This window comes from Carex rostrata, chromosome 9 (assembly GCF_964058835.1).
Source record: "Carex rostrata chromosome 9, lpCarRost1.2, whole genome shotgun sequence".
Classification (NCBI taxonomy): Eukaryota; Viridiplantae; Streptophyta; class Magnoliopsida; order Poales; family Cyperaceae; genus Carex; species Carex rostrata.
This window is the reverse complement of record NC_135926.1, coordinates 4,037,940-4,059,903: the sequence shown is the minus strand read 5'-3', so window position 1 is coordinate 4,059,903 and position 21,964 is coordinate 4,037,940. Positions and strand designations below refer to the sequence as shown.

Below are 21,964 nucleotides of genomic sequence, written 5' to 3'. Positions count from 1 at the left end.
GAGTGAAGTTCTTCAGTTCCTATTATTAGATAATATATTTTTCAAATACAATTTTCCCAGTGGAAAAGCCTACAGGCCAGTCATCAGTTCATCACATATGGGAAAAAAAAAATGTAAATATCTAACGCAAAGAAAACGTAGTGAAAGGCAAAACTAAGCCTATGGGCCTTTTCTAAGAAAAATACAGGAACTCTGGTTGAAAACTTGAAATAGAAGTCGCAAATTTACAAAACAAGAAATAACGCGACAGTGCAAATCGCCAAGTCACCACTGAGGAAGAAGACACGAGCGTGTCTCAACATATTGGCAAGTATGCAGTTCAACTCATAAAAAAAAGTATGCAGTGCCTCTGTTCGTGCGGCGTACGCACATATAACACTGCTTGCTTGCCAATATTGAGCATCAGTATTTTGGGCATTTTAACCTCGTGTCCATGTCTGTAAGATGAAAAATCCCGAGTTCCCTTCACCTTTCAGTGATCACTTTTGCCAGGGAAATCAAGACATTGGAAGATGCGAAAGAGCTGCACATCAGAACAGCACAAAACGTTGATCATTCTTTTCATGGCCAGAAGCCATGAAAAGTATTTGCAACTCGTCATCTTCATCCAAGAGAATATAAAAAGGTAATATTTACAACAAATTATTCAACCTTCTAATTAAGAGGAATGATTTCACTTTTATTCTGTTATTTTAAGAAAAGGAATGCTAAAAAAGGATTTAACAGTCAGAAAAGAATAGATAGCATCAACAAAAACTAACTTGGTAGGCTAAATTATGCTATAGCATGTCAGAAAGGAACCCAACACAAAAAAATCTGATACATAACAAAACATTACTCTCATCTAGCAAATGTTCAGTTCATTAAAAAGAGGAAAAAGCTGATTCAACAAACTCATAACTTTAACTCTTAGCAAAAGAGAAAGAAAACTAACAGCCAAAATACCAGTTAAACCCCTAAAAACCAAGCAACAATAACCCAATACTGATGCTCAACCTTAATCAGGATTTTATACTGATTTACTCTTCATCTTCTTCATCACCGTCACCACCAGCAGCCTTCTTAGCAGCAGCCTTCAGGTTCTTGCGCTTGACTCTGCCAGGACCACCACCACCGAACGGACTTGTGAGAGAGAAGCCAATGTGATTCTCTGATTCCACACGCACCATAAACGATGGTATGTTTACCACCTGCCTCCCAACCCTGCAATTAAGGAAGATCATTGACTATAATCCAAGGCAATAATGGTCCAGATCAGATGCTTCCGACAATGGTCCAGATAAGATGGAGAAAACCAGATAGTTCTTAAGAGTAATCCCGTAATCTACTGAAGTTCCATAGTATAACAGAATTTTTAGTATTGCTCTCTGGATCAATTATGCTCCAGAAATTAGATGTTCCTTCATGAGTTTACTAGAGTTTCAATCTACCTTCCAATAAAACAATAAGTACCTTAGAATAACTGTGATAAATATGTATTTTTACAGATGCTGAGAGCCAAACCGAAAAGTTCATTGTGACAATTAAAAATGTAAGGTACCTGATGTGGCGCTGTCTGATCAGAACTCTAGCATGGTGAATGGACTTTGCCATACCTCTCTTGAAGACAATTGTCTGAAGCCTTCTCGACAGAAAATTCTCAACAGTCAGTGCAAGGACATAATCAAGCTTGTTCTGTCCCTCATCCAACAGACCATACCTGTTTGATTATTTTGAGAAAGAGATTAGGCCTCTAAGAAAACACAAATTGAAGAACATCAGAGAAGAATAGTGCCCCCAAAATCAAAATCCATTTATCTATTTTCATGTCAACTAATACATACTAAGAAGCTAAGAAACAAACAACTAAAAAAGGATGAACAAACAAGTATCTGCTTACATATTAACAATGGAACTATAACTATGGCATGTTATGAGAACTGTCTGATTTCAATAGAATGAACACAATCCACAGTGGATATTGGATTTCCTGCTAGATTATAATATGACAGTTCAAATCATGTACCATAGTAACGATGTGAACAATGTGTTCCCATGTGTACTAGAAAGACTCCTAACTGAGCAGGTAACTTTGCATTCATATCCCAAGTCTAGCCAACAGAAACCAACACAAATACACACTGCAATCTGTCATATTCTTAACAAGGATCATAGGAGGCAAAAGGTTAGGGTTGTCAATACACATGATAGTGATTGTTAAAAACATGAATATACACAATATCTAAATATTACAAAAAAAAAATCAAAACATACCGCTTCATGCGGCGCAACAAAGCCTCTCCCTCGAAAATTCTTCTAGGGTTCTTTTCATCTAGGGTCAACAGTTCCCTGGCTGCATTTCGGATGCGGCTCAATGCATACTGGACCCTCCACAACTCACGCTTGCAACGCAATCCATACTCACCAACAAGCTTCAATTCGGCATCAAGACGCTCCTTCTCATACGGGCGCCTTGGCTTCTTAAATGTCTTCCCATCTGTTAAAATCAAGTAGTAGGTTTAAGCAACTGAGAGAGAAACAAAGATGTGAAACCCCAGTATGTTTAGATTTAGTGTTGAGAAACTAAACTAGCAACACCATTTACAAGGGAAGTCCACGTAAGCAGAAAAAATACAAAATACAAAATCTTTTTTTCATGTCAGCAATGAACTGCAGAAATTTTCAATAACTAGGCATATGCAAAATACCAGTAGCTTTCCTTAGTCGCCCAAGCTAGTAAAAGATCTAATTGGTCGACTTGAAACGATTACATCAGACAGTAAAACGTCCACATTATAGATCCTAGAAAAATATTATGCGATTTTCTCAAAGAGGTATAATTGATATTTTGGACCCTCACGCGAAATAAATAGCAGCCAGTTGATCTGATGTAAATACTTGTTCTTCCTTTTTTTCCTAAGTTACTGAGGTAGGATCGATACTACCCCGGTGCAGAACCTAAGTCGAGATGCCTAGTCTCGTAACATAATAGTGTGGTTTATGCAAATTCGAAACAATTTTGGGACATCCGGTGCATTCAACTGCTCAAGATCTGATCAAAAGCATAACCGCTACGGCCTACTTCCGACGACGATTCACAATAAACATATTTTATTTTCAACAAACAAAACTAAAAAAGGACGACGAATAGAGATCTTTGGTGACGCACAGGAGAGGAGAGATGGATAGAGAGAGAGAGATTACAGTTGCGATAGAAGCTGACGTGAACCATGGCGAGATCGCTCGAGGGGGTTCGGCGGCGGCGGCGCGAGAAGTAACGAGAGAGAAAGCAAGAAAGGAAAAGAGCATTTATAGGGTGTAGAAAAACCCTAGTTGAACCGCGTGGTCATCTGACCAGTGGAGCCCACTATACAGAGGTTATTAAGTTTGTTGTCCTTCAATTTTTCTAAAGTCACAAATTTAGGTCCTTCAATTTTTCTCAAATTGATATAACATCAATACGCTGAGTTTTTAGCAGTGAATGTAATTTACATATTTCATTATAAAACCAAAAAATAGTCAGCTTGTCCTAAAACATTGGCATTTTTTTTAAAGTCATTTTTTTTGCTATATTTCATAAATTATAAAAAATAGTAAAAAAATAATAATAAAAAAATAAAAATTGGTATGCTACGAGTTCATTATATAATCAATTTACTAAGTTTTTTTTTTTTTTTTTTTTGATAAAAGTGGTATAGACCACCGATTTCATTAAGAAACGAAACCTACAGAGTTTATCAAACGTGGTACCAAACCGCTGGTACCTGTTTACACACATCCTATAAACGATACATCAAAGAAAATCACATAGCATACTACAAATTGAAACTATAGAACTAGTTGGCAACACAAAGCCATCAAAAACAGCAACATATACGAAATAACATGCATATCATCTAGCTAAATGTCAGAAACGACCGAATGAACTACCAGGAAGGTATCATCATCAGTCTGATGCTCTAACCCATTTATTCCAGCTACCCTCTCCAACTACACATATCAATTTACTAAGTTACTTAGATCAAAATTTAAAGGTTCACATAATAAATTTTTAAAACCGCAACACAGAAGGCCTTATAGGCCTTATGCTATTCATAGCAACTAAGCCTTACTCAAAATTAAATTATTTTTTGCGGTTGTCAATATCATTACACTAAGTTCTTGTCAATAAATATTTATCCGTTATATACAATTGTCAACTTTGTCAAACTAATATATTATCAATTAATCTTCATCTTTTACGTATATGGACATTAAATAGACCTGAAAGCATTATGGATTTATACATGTGGGCGGTCTCAGGTTGGCTAACAATTTTGTGATTATGATGATTAATCAAGTACTTTTCCATGATAAAATAAATAATCATTCAATGAAAGAACAAATTACTATAACTTGGTGTGATTCCTTTTTCACGGCGCCAGGTAAATAAATAAATACAAATTATATAATTACACAAAATTCCTCTATATTTCGCAATAAACTCTTGACATTGTCAAACATGCAGGATGATTCAGCGAGTACATCAGAGTTGAGTTCCTCTAATACTTCATTACACTAAATTCAAGTGTTTTTCTTAATTTAATTTAATTGCACTATCTATTAGAAAATGTTTAGTTTTAATTTATTTTTAGTGTATGCTGGACTTGACGAGGAAATAACTAATAAAAATATTATATACATAAATGTATACTTATATTATATAAAATAATGATAGGAAACGGGAAAATTTACAAAGTATCATTCTTTTTCAAAACATAGAACAAAATATCCTCATTTCAAAATTCTTAACAAAATACTCTTGTGGACCCCACTTGTTCCCTAAACCCTAAACACATATACGTGTAGAAAATATATTTCATATGAACTTGGGTAGAAACTCATGCATCTGTTCTGCAAATATGCATCTAACAAATGTAATTATGTAAAAGTTAGTAAGGGAAAACATAAAACTCTATTGTCCCCGAAAAAATACAAATCTCGGCCCATGGGCCACCTTGATCTGAAAAAATATATATTGGTTGGTGCTTTACAACTTACAAGGCGTCAATTCTTGATTTTTGTAGTTATTTTCTTACATTTCTTCTGTTAACGTAATCTATTAAAATATGGCAAATGCTTCTGTGCATACAAGGACCTATTTGTAAAATGAACATATTTTTATTTTCAAAGTTCAAACAGTCGATCTGAACCGTTCAACTTGTTCTCCATATTAATATGTGCTTGGAGACCAAATTTTACATTTTTCTGAATTTTTTTACTATTTATTAAGATGGGTACAAAATTCAATAGTCTAAATTTGATATTTTTTGTACTCATCTTAATAAATAGTAAAAAAATTCAGAAAAATGTAAAATTTGGTCTCCAAGCACATATTAATATGGAGAACAAGATGAACGGTTCGGATCGACTGTTTGAACTTTGAAAATAAAAATATGTTCATTTTACAAATAGATCCTTGTATGCACAGAAGCATCACTCTTAAAATATATATGGTAATATAGTATCACTTGCACTTCTTCTTCTTCTTATTATTATTTTTTTGCAAAAGAAATAACTTAAAAGTATCTCGATGCTTATTTTTTTATTTGATAGGAAATAAAATTCATTTCGTTCTTCTTCTTTTTTGAAATATGAGTTGCGGTTCAAGCCACTTAACACGCTTCAAAACCCTATGAATTAATATTGAGGATTTTCTCACTATGTGGATTTTAAACTCACGACCTCCTACATCATAATTATGTATTTTTATCACTGGATCAAAGACATATTCTTCATTTTGTTCTTATTACGCATTTTTATTTTAGTTAGCGTTTGATAGGTGAAGTAAAAGTGGATTCACATTTTTTTTTTGATTGAAAGTCCGTAGGCGATTGCATTGATCCAACGATATACAAGATAGCTATTACATAAGTTTCTTTTGATTAAAATAAAAATATGAAAACCTATACATTGAGCTACCTGTAAAATCACCTAATTTGCTATATCAGAAAATAACAGATATGTGAGGCCAGAGAATGCGAATTGGTCTATTCACGCCCGATTAGCAAGTAGGTCCACCGCCTTCTGATTTTCTTCTCTGAGAATGTAGACATAGCAGTAATTTTTAGAGTTGCATGGCTGGCGAAGTACGCCGTATCAAGCCCTCCTTAAGGATGAAACATCTTCTTCTTTCCAAAATCGACGTCGCCCAGAGGAATTCACAGCCGAGAGGCACTGAATCAAACCGGACCGAGATAGTCACCACTTAGAGAGGAGGAAGAAGAGGGCACTGAATCAAATCGGACCGGGACAGTCACCACTCAGCCGAGAAGGCACTGAATCAAACCGGACCGGAAACTGAATCAACTGGTCCAGGACAGTCACCGCTCAAAAAGGTAGAAGAAGAAGAAGGAAAAGAAGAAGAAGAAGAAGAAGAAGAAGAAAGAGAGGAGGAAGGAGGTAACTCTTTGCAATCTCGTCATCATCAACAACCATAAAAACGCATACCTTATTCACATATATAGTTATAGCAGATACTACGAAGATGAAAATGAATATACAACACCCTCAGTCGAACCTAACAAGTGGAAATAGACAGACGAGGCGATGAGCGGCAAAACCCTTAAATAGAGTCATCTGCTCGAATGAAGCGAGACGATGTGAACCGGGCAGACGAGAAGGGATGGAAGCGAGGCGGAACGGAGCAACCGAACTGGTGTTGTGACTCTCAAAACGGCAAACTTTAAATTACCTAGTTGATATTCCGGACATAATTTCTCTGTTGATCACCTGAGACAGAGTTCCCTATGTGCGTGCGGAGTTTCCTAGAGGAGACCCCCTTTTTTTCCTCAAAGCAAAATAAAACCCCCTTTCACATCAGCTGGGGAGGTACAATTGTGACACAAAAAGTGGATTCACATTTTCCCTCTACTCCAGTCTAACATGAGTCGAGTAAGGTAGATTACTTTCCCATCAAATATTTTTTTATTTAGATATTTTCCTCTCAAATTGTTAAATTAGATATTTTCCTCTCAAATTGTTAAATTAGATATTTACTTGTCTTGTCTTCTTTGATATTTACCTAAAAAAAATTAATTGAGGAGGATCAAGTTACAACAATTTTGAGTTACAACAAGTTTTCACAATTATTTTCTACATTTCTCAAAGTTTAAATCGTCGATTCAAACAGTTAGATGTGATATCTACAATAAAATGTGCTTGGAGACCAAATTTTACGTTTTTTTTTTTACTATTTATTAAGATGGGTACAAAATTCAATAGTCTGAATTTGACTAGTTTTTGTATCCATCTTAATAAATAATAAAAAAATTTCAAAAAATGTAAAATTTGGTCTCCAAGCACATTTTATTGTAGAGATCACATCTAACAGTTTGGATCAACGATTTGGACTTTGAAAATGTAGAAAATGGTTGTGATAACTTGTTGTAACTTAAAAATTGTTGTAACTTGATCCCTCAAATTAATTAGGACTGCAGTCTGCTGGATAGCTTAATCAAACTAAATTAATTTATATAAAACTAATTTGGCTTTCACTCTTAAACAGGAAAAGAGTTCTCCCCTTCCACACCACTGGATTTGAAAGCTCACCGTCAAAGTATAGCTGTGACAATCTCTACCGTCAGTATTGTGATCACGCTAATAGCCTGATATATATGATTATTGTTAATGCAAAGCTGTAATTTTTTTGTGTTAACCATCAAAGCCTTATGATCAACTAATCGCCGACTTGCGATTGTTTAGGGATCATCGATGCATTAAGAGTTTTGTTATTGATCTGAATGTCTTTATAGAAACTAAGCTTTATACTAATTTATTTGCTTTGTTGCAGGGGTTAAGGTGAGATAGACTGATAGTCCTGATCAAGATTCTAAATAGCGATTATAGTGGCATAGTAGGGAGACAAAAAAAAAACTATTGCGAATAGCGTAACTATAACGGAAACTATCATACATAGCGATTTTTCTATTTCAAATTTTCTATTTTATATTTATACTAATTATCAACATAATCAATATTAAATAATTGAGATAACAACTAGATGACAACTAATTTAAGTCTATACTTTTTATTAATTACGAAAATAAGAAGGAAAAAAAAATCTAAAAAGTTACATTATTTAATAGTTCATACTTTATAATATTACATATTATAATAGACGAAGAGTAATTAATTTTATAGGTAAATGAAATCAATATACATATTTAAACATTTTATATATAATAATAATAATAATAATAATCATCAAAATCAACTTTCAATTGAAATGAACGATAATAATTTTACAAATGAATACTATACGAAGAGCAATCACAATAAATAATTAATATTTGAATATTTCTTGATATGGAATGAGAGAATAAATTACAAATAAAAATAGAAGCACATAGTTTGGTTTAACATACTTATTGTAGAAGACCATATAGTATTAGAAATAAGAATAGAAGTACAAAAGCTCATATAAATTGCAAAAAAAACAAAAAAAACCCATGTAACATAGTGGTAGCTATAGCGTGTCCCGCATAGAGGTAATAGCGTCAGCTATTATATCTATAGCGGTCGTAGCTAAGTTAGCGCACTTTTATCTTATAACTTAGCATTTATGGTTCGGAAAAATTATAGCGTAGCTAGCTATTTAAAATACTGGTCCTGATGCATGGATTTTTCTTTTGGCTGATTTGCTTGTAGCTGATTTCTTTAACCAATAAATAAGGACACTACTATGCTACAGAGTTAGGATTGGAGAGGGGATGCTGACTAAAACCAAACCGATCGGCTTATTCAGACGAGGACTCGGTTTGGATTCAGTGCGATTTAGTTGTTCTTTAATCCTTTTTTTAAATGGCTAGCTAGCCGATTTTTTATTTATATCTAAAAAATAAATAAACTTTAAAAAAATATCCAAACCCCGACAGTTATTTTCAAAACTACTCAAACCGGAATTTTTTTTTCCGGTTTCAACATCAATAACCGGAATTTTTTTTTCAGAAACTCAATTCCAAACCGGGAAAAAAAATTTTGGTCTCCAATTCTAGAAAAAAATTTTCCGGTTTTTGTTCCAAAACCGAAATTTTTTTTTTTTCCAAAAATGGGATTTTCCATTTTTTTTTATTATAAACTCATTTACATATATACATATACATATATTATATATACATAGAGGTGGGCTACGGTGAGTTGCGAAGTAAAACGCGTTTCTATTTCACGCCGTATTTTTATTTTGAAAATCCAAACGACCGATCCGAACTGTTAGATGTTTAATCCATATTGAAATGTGCTTGGAGACCAAATTCTATATATTTTGGAATTTTTTTACTATTTATTAAGCATTTTTGAAAATTGCTGTTTTGCTGTGAACAGTAAAAAACAGTAAAATTTTCTGGACCATCAGATCAGCGACTTTCAAAATTGCTTAATAAATAGTAAAAAAATTCAAAAAAATGTAAAATTTGGTCTCCAAGCACATTTCAATATGGAGAACAAGATGAACGGTTCGGATCGACGTTTTAAACTTAAAAATCATAAAATATGAGCGTGAAGTAAAATAGTCGCTTTACTTCGCAACTCACCGTAGCTCATCTCATTATCACTTTATTATTATTATTATTATTATTATTATTATTATTATTATTATAATACAATCTACTTTCCACCATTCAACGTATCTTTTTACTAAATAACATTTCTCTATCAAATAAAATTAAATATATATTTTCTATTTTATACAAATAACACAATCCATATTATTGAAAATAGTACCGTACTGTGCACTATTCCCCAAAATTCTTATTCATACTCTAAGAAAAATTCAAAATTAAATACGTAACATTATTTTTGAAATATTCCAAAAATACCTGACCCGTTGGATAATCCAGCGGGCTTGCTTGACCCGTTAGATTATCCAGCCTGCGGTTTGCGTAGATTTTGTCCGCTGGATTATGTACGGTTGAACTTAATATTTTCTAGGGTAAATTTTCCTAGAGATCACTAAACTTTGTATTTTGTCACGAATTGGTCATTCAACTTTGATTTGTTCCAATCAAGTCACTTAACTTTCCATTTATTCCAAATTGGTTACTATATAACTTTTCCATCTAAAATGTTAACGGAATATTACCATTTTGTTAGTATTTTGAAAAGAATGAGCATATTCCATTAGTTTTTTGGACGGAATGGGCATATTCCATTAGCATTATGAATAAAAAAGTTATAGAGCGACTAATTTGGGACAAATAAAAAGTTGAGTGACTTAATTGAGACAAATCAAAGTTGAGTAATTAATTTGTTACAAAGTACAAAGTTTAGTGATCTTCGGTGAAATTTACCCTATTTTCTATATACCAATACAATTTAATGAGTAGAACTAGGGTGCTCTTAAGTTTACCAAGGGACTTGGTGAACTCAAGTCTAAAACCAGTCAAATCAGCTTCAGATGACGAATCCGAACCGTTGAAACTCATCTACCTTACGGGTGATGCGTCTACATGTGAAAATTTTAAACATTTGAATTAATTTAGTATAAAATCAAGCGGTCAATAAACGTGCAAAAAGTGAATGAATTAAAATTAATTTATTAACTTTCTAATTTTGACTGATTGACTTTATACTAAATTAATTCAAATGTTTAAAATGTTTACATGTAGACGCATCACTCGTAAGGTAGATGGGTTTCAACAGTTCAAATTCGTCATTTGAAGCTGGTTTAATGGATTTTAGACTTGAGTGACTTAGTGAACTTAATAACACCCTAGTTTTACTCCAATTTAATTGTCAAATTTATCTTACTTTAGTGAAAAACACCAACTATACTACTACAAGTCTACAAGTCTACTACTTCATAGAGATTCTCAATTTTTATAAATTACATACAATAAAACTTAATTTTTAAAAAAAAAATTGAAGTACCATTAATAGTATTAAAAAATATGACAGTAAATATTATTGACATAATAATTAATTTTATATCTTTAAATATTATTTATAAAGAATTTGAAATAAAATACAGTGTTTACTCAGTTTGCAAAAAGAGGAAATCAAATCCTCTGCCCCCCGGGGGGCAGGAATTTCCTGCCCCCAGAGTCTCTGCGCAGTGGGACCGGGGTGGGACCGTTACTGTTTAAGGGTTTAATTTTTGTTACTGTTTTTAAATGAGGTCCCACCCGCAGAGACTCTGGGGGCAGGAAATTCCTGCCCCCCGGGGGGCAGACGATTCGGTCTCCAAAAAGAGTCCTTACATTTTGACAAAATCCATATCCTTTCTTGGGTGGTCTGTTTTAAGATTCGTACCTGACTGAAACGAACGACTCTGATCTAATTCTACACGGTCAGGCATTGCACATTTGCACTGGATCTGATGTCATTTAATTTTTCGCCAAATGGTCTGAATTCATTTGTTTCCTCTCAGAAAGCAGAAAAACCCAAACCCCTCTCACGTCCCCTCTAATGGCGACTGAGTTGGAAGAGCTCGTAGAATTCCTCTCCTCTCCTTCTCCTCAGGTATTCCGTCTCTCTCTTTCTCGCTTCCGCCGATTCCCACTCTCTTTATCCACCTTTTATTTCTCACTCTGACATCTCTCTCTCTCTTTTTCCAGTTAAGAAAAGCCGCCATAGATATCGTGAGGGGTTTAACAGGTTCAAATGAAGGCATACAAACCTTGGCCTCCCACTCGTCCCTTGCCTTGCCTCCTTTATCTCGCCTCCTTCAGGATTCGTCACCGGACATCTCCAGTGCTTCCGCTGATGCACTAATCAACCTTTCTCAGGTCTCTGACCTCGCCTCCAAGCTTGTCTCTCTTGGAATAGTCGGTGCTTCCATGGAGGTCATGCACAAAAGAACAGAGCTTTCACGGAAACTAGTTATGTTGCTTGTCAATCTCACACAAGTCGAAGTCGGTGTTAGTGCTCTTCTCCAGGTGGGTTTTAATTGTATATTTATCTAATTAATTGAGGGTACATCTGATTTTTCTAAGGATTTTCCTTGAATCTGATATTGGTATAGATGGGTACCAATACCCTACACCCTGTATTGGCCTCTGCTAGATATTAAAATCAAATCAAGTGAATTTAAGCATAGTCAGACCCTATTTTAGCATAGTCATTGAATGTAATGAGATTCAACAGTCTAGATAAATTAAGGTTTTAGAGAAATAGAGGACAGTACCTGGAAACATATTTCAATTGCTAAGCGTTCTATTTAATTCAAGGTGCATGCAATTATTCTCAGGATTACATGCTGTTATCAGCACAAAATTTGTACCATTGCTAGTGCTGTTTTTGGACAGGTGGAAAGCTGTGGATAGTTTCCCCCCTTTACTCTCTCTCTCTCTGAAAAATTTGGCAGAGGCTGCCAAGAGCTCTCTCCCTCTCTCCCTCCCTCCAACTTGTAACTTTTTTTATTGCTTAATGAAATCTTCAGTAGGCATTTTGCATACTAATTTAAAAGGTAGAATGGCACCAATGATCCAGTATGTTTCACCTTTTGTGGATTTATAAATTTGATGAAGCAAATTTAAGATATTAGAACTTTAGAATAACTGATAGATATGGCATAAACAACAAATAAGCATTTTAGATGATTTTCCTTTTTGTGGTGTTGTTAACAAGAGGGTACAATAAATAACAGTGCATGTTTTCCCTTGTATACAGGTAGGTGATGAAAAGATGGAAGGTCTTTATGTAGCCAAACTAGTTAGATCATTCACTTGGTCATCCTCAGCTGAATCAAGTGGTATGTAAGTGGAAAGGAATGAAATTGACATGCTATGAGAGTAAATTTAAACTACTGACCATTTTAATCTTTTGAATTTTTTCAACAACAGAAGATGCATTTGAACATGTTGCTTCGATACTTGTAAACATATCAAAATCCGAAGCAGGAAGAAGAGTATTGTTGGATCCAAAAAGAGCTCTGTTGAAACAGGTTGTTCGCCAGTCAGACTCTACAAATCCAATTAGAAAGAAAGGGGTATGGAACACTATTATTAAAATATTATAATGCTAACTTGATTCTGGAGAGTCTTATTTACATTCTTGTATCTGTTTTATTCAAATGTTCCAGGTGTGTGGTACAATAAGGAACTGTTGTTTTGAGGCCGATAATCAGTTGCAAAATCTCTTGATTATTTCTGAGTATCTTTGGCCAGCTCTACTCCTTCCTGTTTCTGGAAAGAAGGTCACTTTTTAAATCTCCTTTGAAAAGCATTTATTGAACTGTTGTGAAAATAAAATGGATTTGTCCTTTCATCTATGCTAAATGTAACATGTGTGGTATAAAACTGTTTTGGTTACCGTTAGGAACAATATTTTAGAATACAATTTTGAATATGAATGTGGAAGGGCACTGCACATTTTTATATGCGGTATGCAGCCACATATGCAATTTATATGCGGTTTAATTTACTCTCGCATATGAAAAAATAATACAAAAGGAAATCTTCTTCTAGAGACTAAACAATATTATTAGAGTTTTGAATAATGATTTAATTAATTAGAACTGAACCACATGCAACTTCTTATTATTAAGTACCTGATTTTCTGCATAACACTGCATATATTACTGCATGATCGCATACCGCATACCGCATGTGTGTATGTGGCTGCATATCCAAATCCACACATTGTTGATCGCATATCATTTTGAGCACATGTTATTGACTGCATACAAATATGCGTTCAAGCGGCTGCAATTTAATACACTGGTACTTAGGATTGTTGAGGCCTTGTATAAGCAGTCAAGTTGTACCTAAATTGAAGGTCATAGGAGGGGAGGGGTGGTGGTGGGGGGGAAGGGGCAGGATAAAGGAAAAATACCTTTTATCTTCTGCTTGGTCTTTCGTTCTTTGGTGGGGGTGTGGGTGGGTTTTGGCGTCAAAGTGCTCTGGCAGTACCAGTCATACTTCTTTTGGTCAGTTTCTCCTTTACTTACATGGGACAGAGATTCCTCATAACAATTCATTAAATTTATATGTATATATTTGTTAAATATCAGATATACAGCGATGAAGATAGGTCAAAAATGCCACCTGAGCTCAGCAATGCACTCTCTCATGAGAGAGAGGTGGAAGAAGATCCCGAGATTAGGAAACAATCCTTGGAGGCCATTTACATGATCTCCATGCTGGTCCACTTCCATTTTTGTTGCCACCTTCCGTTTTGCATTCTTTATCAACTAGCTCTTTTCATTATGTAGTTAACAAATTTCAACTAAAAACTCTTTAAGTGTGTAGATTCTTTGCACCACAAGTGTAAAATATATTATAGAATTGAACTAGTATTCTGAATTCATGAGAACTCAGAAGGTGCAAATAATATTTCTCTTCGCAAGTTTGTACTTGGTACCACTAGTACCAGTGAACTTTGTAATGGTTTCTTGAAATGGAAATCGGTGGCGTAGCCCACTTCTTTCAAAAAAATATATTTCTCTTTGCAAGATTCTCTGTGTAGTTGTTGAAAAGAATCTATTTTTTTTTACAAAAATACTGTAGGAAGCTGGAAGGAAGGCACTTTGGGCCGTAAATGGACCAAGGATACTTCAAGTAGGATATGAAGATGAAGAAGATCCCAAGGTTATGGAAGCTTATGAACAGATTGGCTCTCTGGTATCTCTTCCTTCTCTCACTTCCACTTAAAAAGAACTGTTATTATATATATTCCTGTTTTGCTAAACTTGTGAATTCAGAGACAGTTTCCTTTGTGTTCCCCTAACAACCTTACAAGATAAACCTTTTCTTCTGAGAAGCGCTAAATGCAACATGTCACAACAGAAAAACACAGGAAAACAAAATCGTGTATTCTGAGCTATCTTCTTCTTTATGAAATAACAGCTAACTTTTTAATCTTGTTCCATGTAAAACAGCTTGTCGACAATGATGGAGCTGAATAAGGACAAGCATGGTCCGAAATGTTGTGCCATATTGAAAGAGGGCCCAAAATTTTGAAAAGGTTAAGGTATTTACCTAAACCTTTGAGATATGTTGTAATTTAGTTTTTAGGAGTATGTCTTCATGTGTTTTTGCTACCTAAACCAATGTCATATTACTTCTACTTCTGGTGATGCTTCATATTAATGGATAAGACTGAATTCAGATAGTGTTGTTGCATGCTTTGGTTAATGGTATTATTGTTTTGTCGTCCTAATTTGATGTAGTTAGAAAATTTTCTGTGCATAATATGCAGATGATTTTGGCATTCATTTTTTTTTCCAAATTGCTGTACAAATAGTGCAATCTCTGAGTTGATGTGCTTGTGCATTTATATGTGAATTCGTATCCTCTGCATTAACGGAACATGCGTTAATAGATCTGGACCGTCCGATTGAGATCCGCACTAATATTAAAGGGCCCCGTGCGTGATAGGCGTGTGCCAGATTGGCTCTGATCATGATCAGACGGCTGAGATGCATTAAGCTCAAAAGATGCTCGTTTGAGTTAATGCAGAAGATGCGGACTCTTTAAATGCTATGCCCTTTGCCTCCAAGGGGTGGTGAAGCAAATAAGAAATAATCAGGAATGACACAATTACACACTTAATTTATAACTGCTAAAAAGGAATGGGAGAAGCTGTCTTTTATTTATTTTTTAATTCGGTAAGTCAAACATTCTAAATTAGGATTTGAATAAGGCTATTATCTTCTTTTTTATACAGCTGGCAGTAAGAACTGTGCAATATTTGTGATGTATACAGCAGATCAATGAGAAAAGAAGGAACAGTATTGTAAAAAAAATTATGAAGATATTACTTATGCCTAACATGGGTTATTTAACTTACCAAAATGTGAAAGGACCTGAAAATTACCTAATCTGCTATATGTCCTGGTTTGGTGGATGAACTATGTCATCTTTTGATCAAATCGGTTGGATTAACATAGTTGGATTCTTATATATTTGTTTATATTTGGTTACACATGGCGTGTTTTGGTTCGTGCTCTTCTATGTAACGGGTTGTTGGTGATTGCGTCCTGTGATTTTGGATATATGATATGTTCTCTGACAACCGGCCTATTTGTTTCATGTCATCGAATTCTTTCAACAAAATATTTGAACATATGGTATCAACATTGCGTCTGAATCTGCTGCTATTTTGTCCAGGAAAGTACGACTTTTTTTTTTTTTTTTTGGTTTGGGCCATCTAATTTGAAGGGAATGGACCGCCACCGACATTATTCATGAGGGATTTTTAATTTGATCTATCTGTTTTATATCAAATGGCTTCAATATTAATATGTAAGCCTACGGCCTATCTTTAGGCTGAATAACAGCGGTCAATGCTGTCAGAAAGAGAAATGATAAGTAGATGCTAGTGTTAGGATATTTGTTCGCATGTAATCACTCTACACTTGCAAGATGATTAATAAGCTAATTCCTCTATATCTATTCTTTTGAAGAAATGATAACATTTTAATTCTCCAGCTTATCTTTTACTTTGTTATTCAAGTAGAGACAACAGAAGTTGGTCCCAGAACATACAGATTTAAGTTTTAAAGAGTAAAAAATTGAAGTAGTTAGCTATCCAATTCTGATTAGAGATGTTGGAAGAATTATAAATACGAATACAACAACCATGCAAGGAACCTCCAAGATAGGAACCTTTCTAGCTATAGTTAATCATAAATTTTTGTTTGTTTCTAATAAAGATAGGAATATGATACAAGTCTAGAAAAGGCATTATTTTAAAATGAGGACGGTTCAAATGTCTCCATTTTTTTGTGTTTCCACCATGCCTCTATTTTTTAAAACTTTAATAACTCAAAATTTAAAACTTGAAAGTTAAAATAAAACCATTAGATGTGATCTATGTTATTTTCTCTCTGTGTTCATAAAAAATTATCACATTTCAATTTTGTTTTTATGTGAATCAATAAGTTCAAAAATCAACGTCTAGAAATTTTCTACATTAGTACGTTTTTTACAAGCTCTTGATGATAATCCAAATAAAATTAAAATGTCATAATTTTTTACACGTGCATAGATAAAATAATGTAAATCATATCTAACAATTTAATTTTGACTTTTAAGTTTTAAATTTTGAGTTATTAAGATTTTAAAAATAAAGACATGGTGGAGACACAAAAAAATAAAGGCATTTGAACCATCCTCTTTTAAAATAGTCTCGGTACAGTGACGGCCGAAATTAAACGACAGGTGTTGCTTACGTCGTGGGGTTAGCCTTAGATGATATAAATCATCCAACTTGATCGTTAAGGTTTTTAATGGGCCTACAAATAGCCTAGAGACCCGTGATTGAGTTAATATTAATTTATGATATATGTTGCTTTCATAGCTGCGTAAGCTAATTATTTGAATCCTTTAAAATATCAAAATTCGTCCATGCTCATGCGTGATAGTAATAAGATTCTTTGCGAATTTGAATTGTTTATAAAGATGAATGTAGGAAAAAGAAAAGGGAAAACACAAAGCTAGTGCGAATGTCCTTCGTCAGTTCATATTTCATAGCATAAGTATCCCTTAAACGCTGGAGCATTGATTAATTATGTGAATGTACAAATATCTCCTTGGAGTATTTTTGACCGTTAGTTTGGGTCTTTAGTTTGTTGTAAGACGATGTGGGTCTTCACACTTGCACCAAAATTAATACATTACTGGGGCATGATCCCCATTTTCTTTCATAAAAATCAGGGTTTTAAATAGCGCGTTATAGCGGCGCTATAGCGTTTTCGGACCATAAAAGCTATGGCGCTATCGGCGCTATAGCGCGCTATTTCGCGCTATAGCGGCACTATTTCGCGCTATAGCGGCACTATTTCGCGCTATAGCGGCGCTATTTGAGAATAGTGCTGTTTTTTCAGCCGACACGCTATGACGCGATAAACGCTATTTAAACCTTTGATAAAAATAAAGAATCTTATCACTCAAATTTTGGTATGGACCAATTGATTTGGGGGCAAGATGATGGATTGAGCAGTGAATGGCGTGATGAGTTATTTTCCTATTATAGAAGTGTAGGTCCGATGCGCTTTAAGATTTGTGCTCCTCCGCTATGAACAAGGGCGGAAGTAGAAAATTTACTTAGAGCAGGCAGAAAGTCTAAAACTTAAAATACATAATTATTAATTTATGACTAGTGGGATTTAAATTCAAGACTTTTTAAGCACAAAATAAAGTCTTAATCACTAGACTACAAGCACGTCTAATATTTTATGAAGGAGCTAAATTATATAAAAACTTAAAAAAATAAATATTCAATTAAATTTTAACTTACATAATTAAAAATTTTAAAATCATAAAATAACTTAGCACTCCATAAACTAAGTATAGATCCATCTCTAGCTCTGAGATCCGTGCATCGAACGGCTCCGATGCCCATCGAACATACTCTACAGTCTACACTCGTTTACTAATACGAGGAGTTGAAAAAAGCAAATGCATTCCGTCCGAATTCGGTCGATCAGAAAATCCAATGGCATTCGAGTATTCGGCCGATCCGGACTGTCCGATCAGAAAATCCAAATGAATTCCGTCCGAATTGAAATTCACGGGTGCAGTTATGTTCAGACGGTCCAGATTCAATCTAAATTTTTGGATTACTTTGCATCCGAATTAGAGCTACGGGTACCACGAATTCGTATCCTCTGAGATATCTCAAACTTTGCGTGACTTTATGGAAAATCCCAACCGTTTAAATGCGCTCTGCACGAATCTCAAAGCACACATAATACTGACCCCTACAACATTCCCGAATAGGCACCGGACACGTCGGTCACGCAAAAGTTGAGATATCTCAGAGGATACGCACTCCGGGTACCACCCCGCAAATGGCGGGGTCCGCCACATCGCGTGGTTGCTTGTTCGCTGCGATGACTATCACTCGCTTCGGTTGACTACGTACAACTCTACAAAGACTGATTGGAGGATCAATCAAGACGAATATTAGTTCTCTCACTAGATCATGTTTCCTTTCCTGTTCTAGTGTTTGTGTAGCGGGTTACCCAAACAAACAAAAGACTCGTATCCGTTGGAACATTAAATTTTTTTTTTTTTTTTTTTTTGTCAACCTGCGCATCAAGGCCTCCTGACAGTTGAAGTAATTTTTCTAGATAACAAACCAATTATCCGATCGTAATTCGTAATTGGATGATTGCGGAAATTTTATTTAGAAAAAAGATATCAGAACTAAATTACGCACATTTAAAGTTGCACTTACGTACTGTTCTTGTCAAAATCTATACTTGTTTTTTTGAGAGAATTGCCAAAATCTATACTTAATAGATATGATTGAGGTTGAAGGTTTTAACTATATCACATCGTTAATATTTTCATATATCTAATGACATCGTTAAGTCTATATAACAAAAACAATGTCATGTGGATTTTCATATATCTATATAACAAAAACAATGTCTATTCAATAGATAGGATCAACCAAGTCATGATTGACATGAGGTCCCCGAATCTTAATTAAAAAATTCCCATCCACTATTTTATTTACAGTTATTTTTTTATAGTTTTTATTTCTCTGATTATGTCCACAAATTAATTAAAGTTTGGCATCCATAGATCCACCTCAACGGCATCTGGAATAAACACCTGGCTCAAGATCACCCACGCATCCATGAGCACGTACCCTCTGCATTAACTCACAAAGAGAATCTTTTGAGTTAACGAAACTCTACTGTCTGATTTTAAACGAAACCAATTTAAATTCTGTTTATAAATATCGAGAGCTTTTTAATATTAATATAGATTTAGTCTGCATGTATCTTAAAACAGATCGGACAGTTGAGATTCATTAAATTAAAAGATTCCCTTTTGAGTTAATGCAGAGGATACGAATTCTGCATCCATAGCACACACTCTTGTTCGCAAATCTCACCCTTCATTCTTCCCTCGAGACTTATCTTTTGACTATTGGCTATACTCAGTCACAAAATTTTTCCTCATCTCCATTACTACGAAATGGAGATGTCCTTATATGTTTGTTCTTATGTTGTTCCTGGCTATAAACAACAAAGTAAGAAATGGAGAATGTCCTGATTGAGACTATGTTCACCTTTTTCTTTCTTTTTCTCTGCCTATTTAAACCTAAGAGGAAGCATACATACATAGCAATTCTACTCTTTAAACCAAAATTTAAGACATAACAACTACTCTCTCATGGCTTCTCTGACAATAGCCTCGCCTTGTGTTAACACTAGCTCAATAAGAGATGATTCTTTCTCTTCATACCTAACCTTAGTTCGAGAAAGTTTCGCTACGGAGGTCAGCCACACTGGCCGGACCCGTTCTTCATTTCAAAACAAGTCAAGCAGACAGCGCAGCGATGATGGCGAGATTGATATATTTGATGCTGAGAAATATTTTAATGGCGCAATGGAATATAACACCAATATACTTCCTGAAAAGGAACTAAACCTGCCATATAAGAAGGATAAGAAAGCAAGTGCAAAATCAAGGTCGTCGAGAAAAACAGCCAGCACATGCTCTGAAGCCAGTGGTAATAGTCGCATCGGCCTACTCAGGCAGCACAGCAAGGCGGCAAAAGCCGATGGAAAGAAGCTTCTTAGAGTTTTCTTATGCACTTGTTCAGGAAAAAAAACAATAGATACTGAGGTAGAAGGTGAATCGGCCAGAGATAGTTTGGGCGAACGCAACCTGATGGATGAGATACGGTTAGCTAGTGAAATGAGAATGAAGAGGCTTGAGCTAGGATTCAATGAGGGCTTGTTTAACGGCCCTGAAAATTTGAAGGGTATAGAAGGAAAAGATGCTTTTGGAAGGGAACTCAGAGAGGGGGAGAAAAAGGCTAGTTTAGGTACAAGGGAAAGCCTTAACCCTTCGTCGGAGATTCTGTCTACTTCACTCAACAATAGATGCAATGGCGATAATTATGACGATGATATTAGTAGTGAGTCTAGCTCTGATTTGTTTGAAATTAATAGTACATCGATAAATTCACAATCCTTTTTTGAGCCTTATATGGCTGATTCAGCGGTGTATGAGCCAAGCGAGGCGAGTATTGATTGGAGCGTTGTGACAGCGAGTGCTGCAAACTTTTCGGTGGCATCACAGTCTGATGAATCGAGAAAGTCAAGCACAAAGGGAGGCCGGAACCGGAAGGGACTGCTCATGGGCTGTGTCAGCCATAAAGCAGTAAATGTAACAACTGATTCGCACCGGTACAAGTTGACTAAGAGAGACAACACAGTGGAGACGCCAGATATGCCAGTGCAAATCGGTCACGAGGGGTTTGTGGCCCCGGCAATGAGGTACCAGTTAGAAAGCCTTAAGAAGACAGAGTCGAGGTCAATACCTCACCAGCATGCCATGCCTCCGACCCGACCAATTTCACGTATACAAGCACGACAACCAATCTACATTCGGTCTTAATGTGAAAATTGTAGTTCTATACATCTGTGTGCTCCAATTTATGTTTAGTAATCAAGGCATTTTCTTGGTTCTTTTTGTTGAGATATTGTAATCTAGTTGGTAAATCAATCAGCTATCTCATGCTGTGATGCATATATGTGCAGGATGTCGTTTGTTGTATATAGCGTTAGGAAATAAGGTTAAATTGTCATCGTCCTAAGTTTATTCAGTTATCATGTTCTTTCTTTAGCCAGAAAGAAATAGTAGAAGATAAGATTATCTAAGTTTTCTTTTTGTGTGTGGGAAGGAACGGTTCAAGGGTCCTTTTTTTATAAACTCTTACTGGTTTTGTGCATTCTAACACAAAAAAAAATAATTTTACCCAATTTATCGCCTGTACGTAATTTCAATGTTTTTGAAGAGTATGCATGAAATTCTCTCTTTTCCAATAATGATTGAAGAATGTATTTTTACTGAAATTTTATTTTTGGCAAAAGAAAAAAAAAAGACATACAAATAAGATAATCAAAGTTTTTCCTTTTTCTAGAAAACAATTTTACAAAGTTTAGGAATTTCTCACATCAATAAGAGCCAAAATCTTAGTCACTCTCAGTAGTTAATGCGACAGCAATATAGCTTATACCCTCGAGACAATGTATCCACAT

General features: G+C 34.9%; 3 protein-coding genes across 3 annotated transcripts; 2 read left to right on the top strand and 1 right to left on the bottom strand.

Annotated features, from left to right (window-relative positions):
- Positions 1-761: 761 nt before the first annotated feature.
- On the bottom strand, positions 762-3,335 carry LOC144559472 (small ribosomal subunit protein uS4y). The gene is made up of 4 exons (XM_078308497.1): positions 3,184-3,335; positions 2,254-2,476; positions 1,541-1,699; positions 762-1,203 (listed from the first exon to the last, which is right to left on the bottom strand). The coding sequence occupies exons 1-4, from the start codon at positions 3,209-3,211 to the stop codon at positions 1,020-1,022; spliced, it is 594 nt and encodes a 197-aa protein (XP_078164623.1). The 5' UTR covers positions 3,212-3,335; the 3' UTR covers positions 762-1,019.
- Positions 3,336-11,343: 8,008 nt separating this feature from the next.
- LOC144559765 (ARM repeat superfamily protein) lies at positions 11,344-15,114 on the top strand. Its single transcript, XM_078308882.1, has 8 exons — positions 11,344-11,475; positions 11,571-11,891; positions 12,625-12,706; positions 12,798-12,943; positions 13,037-13,150; positions 13,967-14,098; positions 14,463-14,576; positions 14,834-15,114. The coding sequence occupies exons 1-8, from the start codon at positions 11,422-11,424 to the stop codon at positions 14,858-14,860; spliced, it is 990 nt and encodes a 329-aa protein (XP_078165008.1). The 5' UTR covers positions 11,344-11,421; the 3' UTR covers positions 14,861-15,114.
- Positions 15,115-19,977: 4,863 nt separating this feature from the next.
- On the top strand, positions 19,978-21,687 carry LOC144559692 (protein PHYTOCHROME KINASE SUBSTRATE 1-like). Its single transcript, XM_078308795.1, has one exon. The coding sequence runs from the start codon at positions 20,088-20,090 to the stop codon at positions 21,318-21,320; it is 1,233 nt and encodes a 410-aa protein (XP_078164921.1). The 5' UTR covers positions 19,978-20,087; the 3' UTR covers positions 21,321-21,687.
- Positions 21,688-21,964: the final 277 nt, after the last annotated feature.

What these genes read in the sequence shown, in the direction of transcription:
- LOC144559765 (XM_078308882.1), top strand. Translation starts at nt 11,422, where the DNA reads ATGGCGACTGAGTTGGAAGAGCTCGTAGAATTCCTCTCCTCTCCTTCT. An exon ending in ATCCAATTAGAAAGAAAGGG is followed by an intron (nt 12,944 to 13,036) that starts GTATGGAACACT and finishes CAAATGTTCCAG; the next exon opens with GTGTGTGGTACAATAAGGAA. An exon ending in TTTACATGATCTCCATGCTG is followed by an intron (nt 14,099 to 14,462) that starts GTCCACTTCCAT and finishes AAAATACTGTAG; the next exon opens with GAAGCTGGAAGGAAGGCACT.
- LOC144559692 (XM_078308795.1), top strand. Translation starts at nt 20,088, where the DNA reads ATGGCTTCTCTGACAATAGCCTCGCCTTGTGTTAACACTAGCTCAATA.
- LOC144559472 (XM_078308497.1), bottom strand. Translation starts at nt 3,211, where the DNA reads ATGGTTCACGTCAGCTTCTATCGCAACT. An exon ending in TTGTTGCGCCGCATGAAGCG is followed by an intron (nt 1,700 to 2,253) that starts GTATGTTTTGAT and finishes ATAATCAAACAG; the next exon opens with GTATGGTCTGTTGGATGAGG. An exon ending in ATCAGACAGCGCCACATCAG is followed by an intron (nt 1,204 to 1,540) that starts GTACCTTACATT and finishes CCTTAATTGCAG; the next exon opens with GGTTGGGAGGCAGGTGGTAA.